This window comes from Sciurus carolinensis, assembly GCF_902686445.1.
Source record: "Sciurus carolinensis chromosome 19 unlocalized genomic scaffold, mSciCar1.2 SUPER_34, whole genome shotgun sequence".
Taxonomy (NCBI): domain Eukaryota; kingdom Metazoa; phylum Chordata; class Mammalia; order Rodentia; family Sciuridae; genus Sciurus; species Sciurus carolinensis.
Genome location: NW_025920112.1, coordinates 990,922 through 1,009,454, shown reverse-complemented (window position 1 = coordinate 1,009,454; position 18,533 = coordinate 990,922). Strand labels below are relative to the sequence as shown.

Here is an 18,533-nt window from a genome sequence, read left to right as displayed (position 1 = left end):
TATTTCATAAGGTATATTTTCAATGATACTCCCTTTTCCTTCAACTTCTGGGATTCTGAGAATGTGAACATTTGTTCACATATTATTACCCATAAGCCTACTAGACTTTCATTTATTTTAATTGCTTGTTTGGTTGGTTATTTGGTCTGACTGGGTAAATTAAAAAGACTTCTCTTTAAGTTCAGAAGTTCTTTCATCTGCTCGTTAAATCTTTGGTGCAAACGTTCTATTAATTTGTTTTTAATGGTTCACAGTTGCAAATTTCTCATTGCTGCTTTTTTGATATATTTTTTCATTGTTGATGAACTTTGATTTTATTGATTTATTTATATGTAGTGCTAAGAATTGAACAAAGTTTCTTACACATGCTGGGCAAGAAAAACAGAGCCACAATCCCAGCCCCTGATAGGTTCTGTTTTGTGACTTCTATGTCTTTGGGGAATTTTCCATTCATAGCCCGAATTTCTTTTACCCATTACTTCTTATCATTCGTGTATACTTGCTGACATCTTACTGATGATCAATCACCATTGTAAATTCTTTCTCAGGTTTTTCACAGCTGTCCCTCAAGTGCAGATCTATTCCTGGGGAGACATTTTCCTCATTGAAGGTGCCATGTTTCCACTCTTGATTCTGTGTCCAGTCACTGATATCTGCACCTCTGGTAAATTGCATGGAGTGGATTTTGTAGGAAGGATTTTTTATGTAGATGAACTATAGGATGTTAGTTGTACAGGTGCTTTGAATTTGGCTACAGGGAGCTAAAAAATAGTCTGGGTGATTCATTTTTTATTCAAGTCCACATTGTGTGAGTGCCTTGATATTCTGAGTACAGTTTGTAAAGGTAGTTACCCAACTTTTCAGTGAATGTAAGCATACAAAGTTGCGTGTCCTCTGGCTCCAGGGCCAGTCCCTGATGGCACTGAAGCTTTTGGTGGCAACTGCCATCATCTTGAAAACATCCCAAGACAAGAGCCCACGCAGCACTAGGGTTTTTGGCACCAGCACCTCAGGTCTGAAGACTGTGGGCTGTGGAGACCATGGCTGTGCTTCTGATGATTGTGCAAGTTGTATTTGGAAGGTTGGCACTGGTATCCATGCCCCTGGAGGTGGGAGGTGTGTATGGGGGCAGCTCCATAGGTCCCATGGATTTTGAATAGGTGGTACAGAGGTCGGTGGTTTGAGATCTGCAATCCTGAACATGCAGAATGTGGCTGAAAAAGCTTCAGTTCATGTGAGTCCCACTCAGGTCAGAAACCATCCTTTGGCATTGGTAGTTACAATCCTAGGGTTACATGACAGAGTCAAGCTGGAGTGATGTCAAGGCTAGTTTCAGGAAGAGCACCAGCAGTCCCAAGGTCATTGGCTGGGTCTTTAACACAAAGGCTTTACCATATTGTTTACATTTATCAGAGGTCTCTCCAGTATGAGTTCATTCTTGTACATGAACAGAAGCAGAACTAGTGAAGGCTTTACCACACCATGTGGATACACAGCATTCTTCTCCAGTATAAATATTTGTGTGTACACAAAGTCCACAGGAACAAGTCTTTCCCACATTGTTTACAATCACGAGGTTTTTCCCCAGTATGAGTTTTTTCATGTATTTGAAAATAAGCCAAACTTGTGAAGGTTTTACAATATTTACCCTCATAGGGCCTTTCTCCACTCTGATATTGTGCATGTATTTGAAGAAAAAGAAAAAAAAAAAAGAATGTTTTATCACAGTTATTTATATTCATAAGGTTTCTATGCAGTGTGAATCTGTTCATGCACATGCAGGTAAGGAGGACCACTAAAAATTTTACCACATGGTTGACATACAAAGGGATTATCCCCAGTATGAGATTTTTCATGGGAGTGAAGGTTACTGGATGAAGCAAAGGCTTTCCCACATTGTTTACATTCATAGGGCTTCTCTCCAGTATGAGTTTTTTCATGGGGGTGAAGGTTACCGGATGAAGCAAAGGCTTTCCCACATTGTTTACATTCATAGGGTTTCTCTCCAGTGTGAGTTCTTTCATGGATTTTAAGGCAACCAGAACTACTGAAGGCTTTCCCACATTGTCTGCATTCATACGGCTTCTCTCCAGTATGAGTTCTATCATGTATTTTAAGACAAGTAGAACTACTGAAGGCTTTCCCACATTGTTTGCATTCATAGGGTTTCTCTCCAGTATGAGTTCTATCATGTATTTTAAGGCAAGTAGAACTACTGAAGGCTTTTCCACATTGTTTACATTCATAGGGTTTCTCTCCAGTATGAGTTCTTTCATGTATTCTAAGGCAAGTAGAACTACTGAAGGCTTTCCCACAGTGTTTACATTCATAGGGTTTCTCTCCAGTATGAGTTCGTTTATGTATTTGAAGGTAAGAGGACATAGTGAAGGCTTTCCCACATTGTTTACATTGATAGGGCTTCTCTCCTGTATGAGTTCGTTCATGTATTCGAAGGTAAGAGAAACTACCAAGAGATTTTCCACATTGTTTGCATTCATAGGGCTTCTTTCCTGTATGAGTTCGTTCATGTGTGTGAAGCTGACTGGACTGAGTGAAGGCTTTGCCACACTGTTTACAGTCATAGGGTTTCTCTCCAGTATGAGTTCGCTCATGTATTTGAAGGGAAGAGGAAGTAGTGAAGGCTATTCCACATTGTTTACATTCATAGGGCTTCTCTCCCGTATGAGTTCGTTTATGTATTTGAAGGTAAGAGGAAGTACTGAAGGCTTTTCCACATTGTTTGCATTCATAGGGCTTCTCTCCTGTATGAGTTCGTTCATGTATTTGAAGGGAAGAGAAAGTAGTGAAGGCTTTTCCACATTGTTTACATCTATGAGGTTTCTCCACATTATGAGTTTGCTCATGTACTTTAAGGTCAGCCAAACTAATAAAACCTTCCCAACAATGCTTACATCTGCAAGCTGTCTCTCCAGAATGAGAAACATGAATGTAATGGAAGTCATTTGAATTAGTAAAGGACTTCCCACCTTGCTTACATCCATATAACTTCTCTCTAGTATAAGATTCTTGATATTTTTCAAAACACCTGGAAGAACTGAACTCTTCTCCACATGTCAAACATCCATATGATCCATTTACGGTGTACACTGACACTTTTCTTTGAACATTTGAGAGAGACATGAAGGATTTTCTGTTCCATTTAAGTTCATATGGCTTACCTCCACACTCCTCATTCTCAAGTGGTTTGTTTGCAGAGTGATATATGATGGGTCTGTTAAGGAAAGAAAGATATATGAAGATTGCTGCACAAATTACTTTCACATGAACTTTCTAGCAGGGATGTCCCCTTAAGAGTAAAATTTGGAATCTCACTGAAAGGTTTTCTGCAATGAGTACATTTTTTAATTTTTCCAGCACCTACCATATGACTTCTTTTAAAAAAAATTACATGGACAATATATGATTGCCTCATTAATATTCTGATGTTTATTCATAGGTATTGGATTAACACCATTATCAAATTCAGGGAATATACTAGTTTTCTGTCATGTCTATAATGTTTGAAAATCAATGCCAGGATTAGTTCACAACACAGCTTCTCCATAGGTACTACTAAAACAGTAGTACTATAAAGGCAGTTAAATAGCACTGTCAAAAATTCAATTATATTAGAACCACTAAACATGTATCTCACATTAAAGTTCAGATTTGGTAAAAGCAGAATAACTATAATTCATACCATGCTTGTTTTATTTGCTTGTTTGTAAAATTACAAGACATGCTAGAATTCCCTCAAGGCACTCTGTTTCCTCTCATGAGTACAAATTACCTGAGATCTCTTCTGGGATTTGTGTTCTGATCTTCAAAGTTCTGGTTCTCCCATTTGTCTCCTAAAATATAGACCCAGAACAGTCATTATGAATCATCATCACTTCAGAATGAATGGGATTGACAATGTGGACAATGGTAATGCAACAATAAAAATTATGTAAACAAGGGGATAAAAAAGAATTATGGTGTTTATGCTGCTCAGTATGATGACACTAGACTGAATTTATTTCCCAAAGTACTCCCTTTACACATTTGAAATCAATGAGGAAAAAAATAAAAACCTCCCAGGTGCTCTGTATTTGATTATGTAATGAAACATCATCCTTACCTATAGAACCAAGGTTCCTAAGGACTTCCTGCATCACATCTCTGTGAAGATTCTTCTGGGAAGGATCCAGCAAAGCCCATTCCTCCTGGGTGAAGTTCACAGCCACATCCTCAAAGACCACTGAGTTCTAAAAAGTCCCACAAAAATGTAGGGCAGGCCAGGAGAAACTGGCAACATGAAGGCTCTGTTTTCAACATGTGAGATGTTCTCGCAATTCTGTGTTCTCCAAATATTTATTTCATTATTTGGTGATTTAGCTTTGTACTCTCTCTCTGCACTCACTTCCCCAAACAAGCATTCTAACATAAGACTTAAAACTATCCAGAAAAGCATCATTAGAGGAAAAACGCCCTTCTTGTTTTAGAGTTCGTGGAGTAAAGTTTGCTGATAGGTCACCCCTAACATCTTTGCAGGCTGCATGTCTACTACATGGAATAATGAAGCCCTAATATCTCCTTTGCAGAAGAGAGTGAATATTAGTTCTCCTGACTGTATCTATCCTTAAAAATCCCTGATGACAAAGTGGTACTCTAGCTGGTAGGGGGAGCTAAAAATTTGGGAGGGATCCTGAAGTGTTATGGAACATAATATTCATGCATGATAGCCCATGAAGAGAAATGGAGAGAGGTGCAGCTTGGAAGGAGGGAGAGAAAACTAGCCAAGGATTAACCTCCTAGCAGACCCTTTCCTGATAAGGATGGGCCCTGGCGGAAAGGAACAGATACTGAATGCTTGGTCCTATAACCTAGACGTTACCCCATGGAAAATTAGTCCTAACCTATAAAACCAAAATCCCCTCTGTAACTGAGGGCCGCTTTTGCATCAGATGCCAAAGTCTCTGAATGAATAAAGGCTTCTCTGAATCCACTGAGGTCTGCATCCCATCCTTTTGAGTTTACAGATCCAACACCAAACTAAGCATTTACACTGACTCACAGTGCTTGAAGTGTGGGTAAGCAACACAGTATTTACTAAATGTTTGCTTTCCTACAGAAATTCTGTTATTTTGTTCTTTTACATTAGAACCTCAAATATCAAAGTTCCCTCACCCATCAAAAAAAAAAAAAAAAGAACAATCTTCTGAGTGAGCAAAGCGTCTAGGAACTTCCCCATTAGACAACATTTCATTCAGGTGATCACAGCATGGTAATTGGGGATTGAACTCACCCTGTGTGACTACACCAAGAGAACAAGTACAATTGGTAGGTACTTCACTCCTGATCAAATTTAACCAACTAGTAAACAAGAACTGTGACAAATAAACAATTTGATAATTTCTTCCAATTAATATCAAAATACAATTGGATAAGTGTCGGATAACTTTTCTGACATTTAAAAACCATCCCCAGTCATCAACAGAAAGTCCTTTTACAAGCCCAATAGGAAGAAGAAATCTGTAACACCTATTAAGGTCCTAGACAGCAGCAGACTGTGGGCTTATCCAGTACACAGTCCTGTGCCATATAACAATGTTTTACTCAAAAACAATTTGGTTCATAATGGGTTACAAATATGGTGATCAGTAATAAAGAGTTACTATCAGGTTTGTGGGGATGGTGGGACAACCCAACCTAATGCATGATCACCTTCGGTGTCTTGTAAAGGAAATGCTGTGCAGGGCTCTGGCCTAGGAAGCATCGTCACCATAGAGTCTAGATATGTAATAGGGGACTCATTCGAGCATTGTGTGAATACACTACGGTGTTTGCACAATGGGGAGACAACCTAAAAATTAAGTTCCACAATGTTTACGTCATCTGTGACTGTAATTAACCGCTTTTAATTATACAACTGGACACATGTAAGATTAGCTGAGAGATAAACCAAGAGATGAACCAAAAAAAAAAGGGAATTTTCAGTGGCTTGAAATTCATATAAAAAATTGACTAATGACATGAAAATTGTTGCAGAGGAGTGGAACATTACATAAAATTTTAAACATATGTCAAGACAAACTGCTATCCAATTGAAAAATGGATATTATCTCCCTCAATTTGTGGACAAATAATTCATTACACATTGTGATATGAAATACAAACTAAAACATTTTCAGGAATATTGTTCTAGAGAAATATGAAAAACAATCTTACATAGAGTAAGCAATAATGAAGAAGAATGAGAAATTCAAATATATTAAATTTATAGGAATTAAAAGCTGAAAGAAAGTGGAGGAGAAACCTGGAATACACGCAACATCAGTGAGTCACAATATCAGACCTTAAACTACACTCCAGAGCAACAGTAACAAAGATGGGATGGATATGGCACCAAAATAGACCTGTAGACCAGGAGTACAGAATAGAAGACACAGAGACAAACCCACATAAATACAGTTACCTCATACTAAACAAAGGTGCCAAAAACATACAATGGAGAAAACTAATGGTGCTGGAAAAACTGGGAATCCATATGTAGCAAAATGAAGTTAAACTGCTATCTCTCACTATGCACCAAACTCACCTCAAAGTAGATCAAAGACTAGAACAGAGACCCCGTTCCTAAGAGAAGAAAAAGTAGACCCAAACCTTCACCATGTCATCTTAGGACATGACTTCCTTAACAGGAACCCTAAAGCACAAGAAGTAAAATTAAGAATCAATAAATGGGATGATTTCAAACTAAAAAAGTTTCCTCTCAGCAAAGGAAATAATCAGTAACATGAAGAGAGAGTATACAGAGTGAGAGAAAATCTTTACCACAAGCACTTCACATAGAGCACCAATCTCCAGGATATATAAAGAACTCAAAGAACATCAAAAAAAAAAAAAAGTAACTCAATCAATATATGGGCTAAGCCACTCAACAGACACTTCACAGAAGATGAAATATAATGGATTGATGAACATATGAAAAAGTGTCATCACCTCCAGCAATTAGAGAAATACAAATCAAAACTACTATAAAAGTCCATCTAACTCCAGTCAGACTGGAAATTACCAAGAATTCAAGCAATAACAGGTGTTGGTGAGGTTGTGGGGAAAAAGGTACACTCACACATTGTTGGTGGAACTGCAGATTGGTGCACCATTATGGAAAGCAGTATGGAGATTCCTAAGAAAACTTGGAATGGAAGCACCACTGACCAAGTTAACCCACTTCTTGCTTTATACTCAAAGGACTAAAAATCAGCATAACACAGTGACACAGCCACATCAATGTTTATAGCAGCTCAAATCCCAATAGCTAAACTATGGAACCAACCTAGATGCTCCTGAAGAGATGAATGGATAAATAAAATGAGGTGAAAATACACAATAGAACATTACTCAGACTTAAAGAAGAGTGAAGTTATGACATTTGCAGGTAAATGGATAGAACTAGAAAATATCATGCTAAGTGAAATAAGCCAATCTCAAAAAACCAAAGGCTAAATGTGTCCTCTGATAAGCAGATGCTGATCCATAGTGGGGGATGGGTAGGGAAGAATGAAGGAACTTTGGATTGAACAGAGGGGAGTGAGTGGAGGAATGGGGTCAGTGGCAAGGGGAAGGACGGTAGGCTGGGCCTGACATCAATACCTTGTATGCATGTATGATTACACTCCTGGTGGACACAGTCCCATGTATAGAACAAGAAGTTGTGCTCCATTTCTGTAAGTGTGACACAATGCACTCTACTGTCATGTACAACTAATCAGAACAAATAAAACAGGTTAAAAATTTTTAAAAAACAAAATTACAGAGCACAAGTCTCACAATCTTGGGATTCGGAATGGTTTATGGGATGTTATATCATCCACGTGATTCATGAAAGAACAGTAGATGAACATGATTTCACCAAAAACAGCTTTCAGTCCTGTCTTCTGCAGCAATGAGTCTGGAACTGAAGGACAGCAGCTAAGAGAAATAAGCCAGGCACAGAGACACGCCATGTGCTCTCACGCACATGGGAGCTGCAATTTGATTACACAGTACTCACGAGAGGTAAGGAAGAGAGGGAAAGGAGTAAATGGTGTGGCATCAGGGACCAGAATGCGCTCAGGAGGAGTCAGCAGGACTACCTTCCAGCACAGAAGGAGGACCACAGTGCAAAGTATGTCACTGTGCATTTCAAATGAAGCTGGGGAAGTGGTCCACAGACACCAAGAAAGGACAAATGTTAGGAGAAGGCAGAACATATTCTGTGATCTGATCAAGGCCCACTGGGACAGGTATGTAGCTAGCTCACTGCACCTCATCAGTATGTGAAATTTAAATGTGAATGAACACCAAAAAATGAGAACTTTGTCCTTTGTGGACAACATAAGCAGAGTGAAATGGAACCCAGAAAACTGCAGAAAATACTTGTGCATCAGGCTTCTGGAGAGGTGGTGATACGTGGAAAGAATGAAGATAAAGCAGCTGACCAAGTTCAATGAGTTGCCAGGTGTAGGGGCCCACACCTGAAATCCTAGTGGTTTGGGAGGCTGAGACAATAGGATCACAAGTTCAAACCAGTCTCACCAAAAGCAACACCCTAAGTAACTCAGTGAGACCAATCTCTAAATAAAATATAAAAGAGGGATGGGAATGTGGCTCAGTGGTCAAGTGTCCTGAGTTCAATCCCTAGTACCCACCCCTCTCCAAAAAAAAAAAAAAGGCTCAACCCATCTTCACAACATAAACACCCACACACCTGGAAAAGAAGGAAAAACCCTGAGAAGCCACAGGGATCTACAAAACCCGAGGCTATGCTGCAGGACCAAAGGCTGTCCCCATGACAACAAAAACACTTCAAGGATGCCTGCTCCCACCACCTCTAGACAGTACAGCAAGAGGGTGCTACCAGGGAAACCAGGGAGACAGTCATGGTGTTCAGAACCCAGGGCAAACTCACACAGCCCCAGACACTGAGGAAAAGTCAAGGACTTTGTCAAGCAGACACAGGTGGGTGCAGGAAACACAGACTCAGACTCACTCACCTGCAGAGCCAGCAGCCACAGGCACCAAGATGGGAGGAGGCAGCACAGCCTCTGCACCTTCACCCCCTCTCCCCACCAACAGAAACCACCTCACATGGTGCACATTTGACTTGAATTTCTGGCTTCCTGCTCCCTAGAGTTACTGCAAGTGGACAGGGCATTTGATGGAGTTTCTCGTGGCTGCACCTACCCTGCTACACGGGGGAGTTCAACTCCTGGGAAGTCATGGGCTCTAACAGATATGAATATACACAGGTCTCACACACCTCCTCACAGGCCCAGGACCACTCGACTTTCACAGGCTGAAGTGATCAACCCCACCTCCTACGTCACAGCAGTGGCTCCTGAACCCCAAGGCATTTCCAAAAGTTAGGGTAAACCGCTTGGGTTCACAATATAGGTCTATGCGAAATCCTGCACTGCGACATTTACAGCTGCAGTAATCACGATATTTAAAACCTGGAAACTCCCAAGAGGATGATTTTTTCCCAAGGTCAGCAGTGAACAAAATCAATATACAACAATAATAATCAATTAATAATCAAGAATAACCTTCTGTACACCTGATATACTGAAAGGAAATTAACAGAAAAGTTCATTTACAATGGTACATCAGAAATACAGAAAAAATAAAATAATACATAATAAGCATGAAATATATACATAATAAATAACATAATAGAAAATTATAAAATTTACTTTCTAAACTGCTATCCTTGTTGGAAAAATCCAAAGATCCAAATAAATGAAAAACCATCCCATGCTCATGAACGAAAAGCTTAACGTTATTGAGGTAGTGATACTCCCAAAAGAATCTACACATTCTACTTATTGCCAATCAGAATTGTAGGTGATGAGTTCTTTGTAGAAATTGAAAACATCAGTCAGGCATGGAGGGGCAAGACAGTAATCCAAGCAGTTCCAGAGGCTGAGGCAGGAGGATTGCAAGTTCAAAGCCAGTCTCAGCAAAAACACGGCTCTAAGCAATCCAGTGACACCCTGTCTCTAAAGAAAATACAAAATCGGACTGGGGATATGGCTCAGTGGTAGAGTGCCTCTTGGTTCTATCCCCAGGAACACCCAAAAAATTGAAAACATCACAGGACACTGGAAATGACCCCAAATAGCACACAATGTTCAAAAAGTCAATAGCAGTTTGACTAGCACCTCATGAGTGCAAAACCTGCCTCAAGCAACAGAAACCAGGGTGTAGTCATGGCACCAGGAGTGTCATGTGGATGAGAAATCACAACAGCTCAGGGAGCAGGAGGGCAGCAAAGTCAGTGCGGGCTGCTTCACATAGAAACACAGAAATCCAAGAACCACTGCCACTCTGCAACAGTCTCAAATATCACACAACTGCATGACACAGCTCCCGTGAAACTTGGTTGGCAGCCTCTCAGCAGGATTCACCTGTCCTGCTGAAAGCCCTGAGACTCAGCACTAAAGTACAGACAGCATCCTGAGTGCCCATGTGAAATCCACCTGCTGCAGGGACCCCATCACACCAAAGTTCACAGTTCACAATATCCAAGTATTGAACCAGCCCAGGTGCCCATCAACAGATGAAAGGATAAAGAAAATGTGGTGTATATGCACAATGGAATTTTACACGGTCATAAAGAATGAACTTTTGTCATGGGCACGAAAATGGGTGAACCTGGATGACAACAGGCTGAGTGAAATAAGTGAGAGTCAGAGAATCAGATGTTGCACATCTCAACCCGTATTTGGGAGGTACAGCAACATAAAGAAGAAACTGGGAGATCCAAGATGGCAGACTAGAGGGAGGCTGCATTCCTGTCACTCCGTAACTCGGAGTTCAAGCAGAGTATATCTGTTTCTCTGTGAGATAGTGTTTGCTGCTTATCGATCCCCTGCTGTTTACCCGATTTGTTCACTGTGAGCACCTGCAGTCTGGCAGCACATCAACTACTTTCTGAGTATAGATTGCTCACTGACTGGTGCCTATCACTTGCCATTTGCCTGCCTATGCCTGCCCATCACCTGCATTTCACTGACCCATCACCCACCAACTGAGGTCCACCTATGGATGATCCGCCAGTAGCCAGCAGACTGACCACACACTGGCAGTGGATCACCAGATGCCTGCTGTTGCCTGGAAGTCCACTGTCTCAGAACTTACAGGTTTGGTTACACATGGCTGCCACCATTTTGAGACAACAGTCAGGACCTGTACGACCCCCAGGTGGACTGACCTAGCCCCAGTTCTAGGACCCCTAAACCAAACCAACTACACCTCGCATGCAGAATCCCTGCCTGACCGACTGCACCCCACCTCTGAGACCCTCAGCTGACCATGCCCATGCTATGAGCTGCAGCTCCCCATTGGCCAACATATTTGGAAGCCACAGCGGCCATCTTGGATTACCCTGGAAGTGGAAGCTCCCATCTTTAGGTGGGGTAAATCCCATCTTGAGATGCCTGCTGAAGACTGGAAGTTCACTGCCAGGTTCCTCTCATACATCAGCCTACTGAAGACTGGGAGGTATATGACTGTTAAAGTGTAGATTTTTTGTTCTTTGTTTTCTTCTTCCTTTTTGAAAAATTTTAAGTTTTTATTTCTTTACTTTGATTGCTCTATTTTTCTTTTGTTTACCTGTTTCCTCAGAGTCTCTTTCTCCCTTTTCTCATGCTCACAACCAACTTATTTTGATTATACTTTCACTCCTTCTACAATCTAGAACTTCTATATACTCTTTTTTATCCCATTAACAGCTAAATCCTACACCCCTCCCCATCCTCTTTGTCCTCCATTAGAAACTACAGACCTTATTGGAAATCCATTTTTTATACTGAAGATAATAATTGAACTCATTCTTTTTATTATGATAATATTGTTAATGGCTTCATATGGGCTATTTGGTTTAGGGCTGCATACTGTCTGTACCTGGCACTGCTGATATTAATCTCCCCATTAAAGAAAAGGTTTCAGAAACCTACAGGGTCACTATAAGCTTCTAGGGGGAAAAATGTAATACTCCAGATCTGCACTGCAAGAGGGGAGGATACATGAAGAACATGAAAAAACAGGAAAAGAAAATGATACAAACAAACCCAGATTCTATTCTAGTAGAATCCAGTGACAGTATGTTAGAAGAAATGTCAGAAATGGAGTTCAGAATATACATAATTAAAATGATTCATGAAGCAAAGGATGAGATAGCAGAGCAAATGAAGGCAATGAATGATTACATCAATAAAGACTTGAAAGACCAACTGCAGGAAAAAAAAAGACCATTTCAACAAAGAGATAGAGATTCTCAAAAAACAAAAACAAAACTAAACAAAACAAACAAACAGCAACAACAAAAAAAAAAATGAGGAGAAATCCTTGAAATGAAGGAAACAATAAACCAAATAAAAATCTCAATGGAAAGCATCACCAGCAGACTAGATCACTTGGAAGACAGAACCTTAGACAATGAAGAAAAAATATTTAATCTTGAAAACAAAGTTGCCCAAATACAAAAGATGGTAAGAAATCAAGAATGGAACCTTCAAGAACTATGGGACATCATGAAAAGACCAAATTTAAGAATTATTGGGATTGAGGAAGGCACAGAGATACAAACCAAAGGAATGAACAACCTATTCAATGAAATAATGTCAGAAAAGTGTCCAAAGATGAAGAATAAAATGAAAAATCAAATACGAGAGGCTTACAGAACACCAAGTGCACAAAAGTGCAAAAGATCCACACCAAGGCATATTACAATGAAAATGCCTAACACACAAAATAAAGATAGAATTTTGAAGGCTGTGAGAGAAAAGCATCAGATTAGATATAGAGGGAAACCAATACAGATATCAAAAGATTTCTTAGTCCAGACCCTAAAAGATAGAAGGCCCTGGAACAACATATTTCAAGCTCTGAAAGAACATGGCTATTCACCAAGAATCCTATAACCAGAAAAACTAACTTTCAGATTTGAAGATGAAATGAAAACCTTCCATGATTAAAAAAAAAGAAAAATAATTTACAAATAGAAAGTCTATACTACAGAACATTCTCAGCAAAATATTCCAAGAGGAGGAAATGAAAAACAACAATGTGACAGACAACTGGGATCATCGTAGAGGAGGCGGCTCAGCACAGCACTTGGACTCGGAGCGACCACTGGGGTTCCGGGCGGCTGCCTGGGGAGGAGCTGCGTGGCGGGCTGTTTGGACTCAGAGCGGCCGCTTCTGAACACCGGGGGGTTGCCCGGAAGAAGAGGGGAAGTGCAGCGGGTCGCTTGGTCTGGGAGTGACTGCATCAGAGCCACGGGCGGTTGCCAGGGGGAGGAGCTGCATGGCGAGCTGTTTGAACTGAGAGCGAGCGCTCCTGAACACCAGGGGGTTGCCTGGAGGAGGAGGAGAGGTGCGGTGGGTTGCTTGGTCTGGGAGTGACTGCATCAGAGCCACAGGCGGCTGCCAGAGGAGGAGGCGAGTGGTGAGTTGATTGGACTAAAAACGATCGCTCCTGAACACCGGTGGCCTGCCTGGAGGAGGAGCGCGGTGGGTCCCTTGGTCTCGGAGCCATCGCTCCTGAACACCCAGGGGGATACCCCGAGGAGGAGGAGGAGGAACAGGGCGGGTCACATGGACTTGCAGTGACTGCCTAGGGCTGCGGGCGGTTGGCGGGAGGAGGAGACGCGAAGTGGGTTGCTTGAACTCCTAGTGGCTGCGTCAGAAACTGGGCGGCTGTCCGGAGGAGGAGGTGTGTCTCTGGGTCTCGGAGCTATTGTACTGGGCTCCAGGTGGCGGCTCAGAGGAGGGGCTGCATAGCCAGGCGATTGGGTGAAGAGCAGGGTCCCAGGACCGGCTTCATGCTGGAAGAGCCGCACAGAGACACGCCTAGGGGCGTAGCGAAGTTTCCAAGACTGCAGGCAGATTCTCTGGGAGAGGGACCCTAAGGAGACTCACCTGCGAAGGGTGAGGCTCCCAGGCCCAGGAGATTTCAGGCTACTGAAGGCTAAGAGGGGATATACTAGCAATCTTCAGGGACATTATAAATCAATAGAGGAAATCTGCAATATCTTAATGACCCACTGATTCCTGAACAATATGAGAAAACAAGGGAAGAAAATGCCCCAAACAAATCTAGATGTCACATCAATGAAATCCAACGACAGCATGGCAGAAGAAATGACAGAAAGGGAGTTCAGAATGTACATAATTAAAATGAACAGAGAAGCAAATGATGAAATGAAAGAGCAAATGCAGGCATTGAATGATCGCACCAATCGACAGTTAACAGAGCAAATCCAGTAAGCAAAAGATCATTTCAATAAAGAGTTAGAGATATTGAAAAAAAAACAAACAGAAATCCTTGAAATGAAGGAAACAATAAACCAAATTAAGAACTCCATAGAAAGCATAACCAACAGGATAGAACACCTGGAAGACAGAACTTCAGACATTGAAGACAAAATATTTAACCTCGAAAACAAAGTTGAACAAACAGAGAAGATGGTAAGAAATCATGAACAGAATCTGCAAGAACTATGGGATATCATGAAAAAGCCAAATTTGAGAATTATTGGGATTGAGGAAGGCTTAGAGAAACAAACCAAAGGAATGAACAATCTATTCAATGAAATAATATCAGAAAATTTCCCAAATCTGAAGAATGAAATGGAAAATCAAGTCCAAGAGGCTTATAGGACTCCAAATACACAAAATTACAACAGACCCACACTAAGGCACATTATAATGAAAATACCTAACATACAAAATAAAGACAGAATTTTAAAGGCTGTGAGAGAAAAGAACCAAATTACATTCAGGGGGAAGCCAATACGGATATCAGCAGATTTTTCAATCCAGACCCTAAAAGCTAGAAGGGCCTGGAACAACATTTTTCAAGCTCTGAAAGAAAATGGATGCCAACCAAGAATCTTATACCCAGGAAAACTTACCTTCAAATTTGATGATGAAATAAAATCATTCCATGATAAACAAAAGCTAAAAGAATTTACAAAAAGAGAGCCAGCATTACAGAACATTCTCAGCAAAATATTTCATGAGGAAGAGATGAAAAACAAAGAAGCAAATCAGCAAAGGGAGGAATTATCCTAAAGGAATTGTCAAATAAAGGAGGAACCAAGATGTCTCAAAAATTTTAAATATGAACCAAATGACCGGGAATACAAATCATATCTCAATAATAACCCTGAATGTTAATGGCCTGAATTCATCAATCAAAAGACATAGACTGGCAGATTGGATTAAAAAGAAAGATCCAACAATATGTTGCCTGCAAGAGACTCACCTCATAGAAAGAGATACCCATAGACTAAAGGTGAAAGGATGGGGAAAAACATACCATGCACATGGACTCAGCAAAAAAGCTGGAGTATCCATCCTCATTTCAGATAATGTGGACTTCAAGCCAAAGTTAGTCAGAAGGGATAAAGAAGGACATTTCATACTGCTTAAGGGAAGCATAAATCAGCAAGATATAACAATCATAAACATCTATGCCCCAAACAGTGGCTCATCCATGTATGTTAAACAAATCCTTCTCAATTTTAGAAACCAAATAGACCATAACACAATAATACTAGGTGATTTTAACACGCCTCTCTCACCACTGGACAGATCTTCCAAACAAAAATTGAACAAAGAAACCATAGATCTCAATAACACAATCAATAATTTAGACTTAACACATTTATAGAATATACCATCCAACCAACAGCGAATACACTTTCTTCTCAGCAGCACATGGATCCTTCTCTAAAATAGACCATACATTATGCCACAAAGCCAATGTCAGCAAATACAAGAAGATAGAGACACTACCTTGTATTCTATCAGAACATAATGGATTGAAGTTAGAAATAAATGAAAGAGTAAAATACAGAAACTACTCCAACACCTGGAGATTAAACAATATGCTATTATATGATGAATGGATAACAGAAGATATTAGGAAGGAAATTAAAAAATTCTTAGAGGTAAATGAGAACAAAGAAACATCATATCAAAATCTCTGGGACACTCTGAAAGCAGTACTTAGAGGAAAATTTATTTCATGGAGCGCATTTAATAAAAGAAGTAAAACTCAACAAATAAATGACCTAACACTACAGCTCAAAGCCCTAGAAAAAGAAGAACAGACCAACACCAAAAGTAGTAGAAGACAGGAAATAGTTAAACTCAGAGCTGAAATCAATGAAATTGAAACAAAAGAAACAATACAAAAAATTGACAAAATAAATAGTTGGTTCTTCGAAAAAATAAACAAAATTGATAAACCTTTAGCCACACTAACAAAGAGAAGACGAGAGAAAACTCAAATCACTAAAATTCGGAATGAACAAGGAAATATCACAACAGACACGACTGAAATACAAAACATAATTAGAAGCTATTTTGAAAATCTATACTCCAACAAAATAGAAAATTTCAAAGAGATCAACAGGTTTCTAGAGACATATGAATTGCCTAAACTGAACGAGGAGGACATACACAATTTAAATAGACCAATTTCAAGTAATGAAATAGAAGAAGTCATCAAAAGACTACCAACAAAGAAAAGTCCAGGACCAGATGGGTTCTCAGCCGACTTCTACAAAACCTTTAAAGAAGAGCTCATTCCAATACTTCTCAAAGTATTCCATAAAATAGAAGAGGAGGGAACCCTCCCAAACTCATTCTATGAAGCCAATATTACCCTGATACCTAAACCAGACAGAGACACATCGAGGAAAGAAAATTTCAGACCAATATCCTTAATGAACATCGACGCAAAAATTCTCAACCAAATTTTAGCAAATCGCATACAAAAACATATTAAAGAGATAGTGCACCATGATCAAGTGGGTTTTATCCCAGGGATGCAAGGTCGGTTCAACATCAGGAAATCAATAAATGTAATTCACCATATCAATAGACTTAAAGTCAAGAATCACATGATTATTTCAATAGATGCAGAGAAAGCATTTGATAAAATACAGCACCCCTTCATGCTCAAAACACTAGAAAAAAAAGGGATAGTGGGAACATTCCTTAACCTTGTAAAGGCCATCTATGCTAAGCCCATGGCTAATATCATTCTAAATGGTGAAAAACTGAAAGCATTCCCCCTAAAAACTGGAACAAAGCAGGGATGCCCTCTTTCACCACTTCTATTCAACATCGTCCTTGAAACTCTAGCCAGAGCAATTAGACAGACCAAAGAAATTAAAGGGATACGAATAGGAAAAGAAGAACTCAAACTATCCCTATTTGCTGATGATATGATTGTATACTTAGAGGAACCAGGAAATTCCACCAGAAAACTTTTAGATCTCATTAGTGAATTCAGTAAAGTAGTGGGATATAAGATCAATGCACATAAATCTAAGGCATTTTTATTCATAAGCGATGAATCTTCAGAAAGAGAAATTAGGAAAACTACCCCATTCACAATAGCTTCGAAAAAAATAAAATACTTGGGAATCAATCTCACAAAAGAGGTGAAAGACCTCTACAATGAGAACTACACAACACTAAAGAAAGAAATTAAAGAACACCTTAGAAGATGGAAAGATCTCCCATGTTCCTGGATAGGCAGAATTAATATTGTCAAAAAGGCCATACTACCAAAAGTGCTATACAGATTCAATGCAATTCCAATTAAAATCCCAATGATGTACCTTACAGAAATAGAGCAAGAAATTATGAAATTCATCTGGAAGAATAAAAAACCCAGAATAGCTAAAGCAATCCTTGGCAGAAAGAGTGAAGCAGTGGGTATCACAATACCAGATCTTCAACTCCACTACAAAGCAATAGTAACAAAAACGGCATGGTATTGGTACCAAAATAGAAAGGTGGATCAATGGTACAGAATAGAGGACACGGATACGAACCCAAATAAATACAATTTTCTCATACTAGACAAAGGGGCCAAAAATATGCAATGGAGAAAAGATAGCCTCTTCAACAAATGGTGCTGGGAAAATTGGAAATCCATATGCAACAAAATGAAACTAAACCCATATCTCTCACCGTGCACAAAACTAAGCTCAAAATGGATTAAGGACCTCGGAATCAGACCAGAGACCCTGCATTTTATAGAAGTAAAGTAGGTCCAGATCTTCAACATGTCGGCTTAGGACCAGACTTTCTCAACAGGACTCCCATAGCACAAGAAATAAAAGCAAGAATCAACAACTGGGATAGATTCAAACTAAAAAGCTTTCTCTCAGCAAAGAAAACTATCAGCAATGCAAAGAAAGAGCCTACAGAGTGGGAGAAAATCTTTGCTCATACTTCAGATAGAGCACTAATCTCCAGAATCTATAAAGAACTCAAAAAACTCAACACCAAGACTACAAATAACCCAATCGACAAATGGTCTAAGGAAATGAACAGACACTTCACAGAAGAAGACCTACAATCAACAAACACATGGAAAAATGTTCAACATCTCTAGTAATAAGAGAAATGCAAATCAAAACCACCTTAAGATTCCATCTCACCCCAATCAGAATGGCGATTATCAAGAATACAAGCAAC

At 39.8% G+C, this 18,533-nt stretch overlaps 1 protein-coding gene across 2 annotated transcripts in view; it reads right to left on the bottom strand.

Moving 5' to 3' along the window:
- Positions 1 to 819: 819 nt before the first annotated feature.
- LOC124973412 (zinc finger protein 709-like) overlaps positions 820 to 18,533 on the bottom strand; it is a 48,255-nt gene continuing 30,541 nt past the window's right edge. Inside the window, exons 2-5 of one of the 2 annotated variants that reach the window (XM_047537353.1) lie at positions 4,121 to 4,247; positions 3,791 to 3,851; positions 3,180 to 3,232; positions 820 to 2,762 (exon numbers count right to left, since the gene is read on the bottom strand). In XM_047537353.1, the coding sequence (XP_047393309.1) occupies positions 1,750 to 2,762; positions 3,180 to 3,232; positions 3,791 to 3,851; positions 4,121 to 4,247 (1,254 nt within the window). In that variant the 3' untranslated portion in view covers positions 820 to 1,749. Of the gene's footprint in view, positions 3,233 to 3,790; positions 3,852 to 4,120; positions 4,248 to 18,533 lie in introns of both variants that reach the window. The other variant, XM_047537352.1, reaches the window with a different exon arrangement.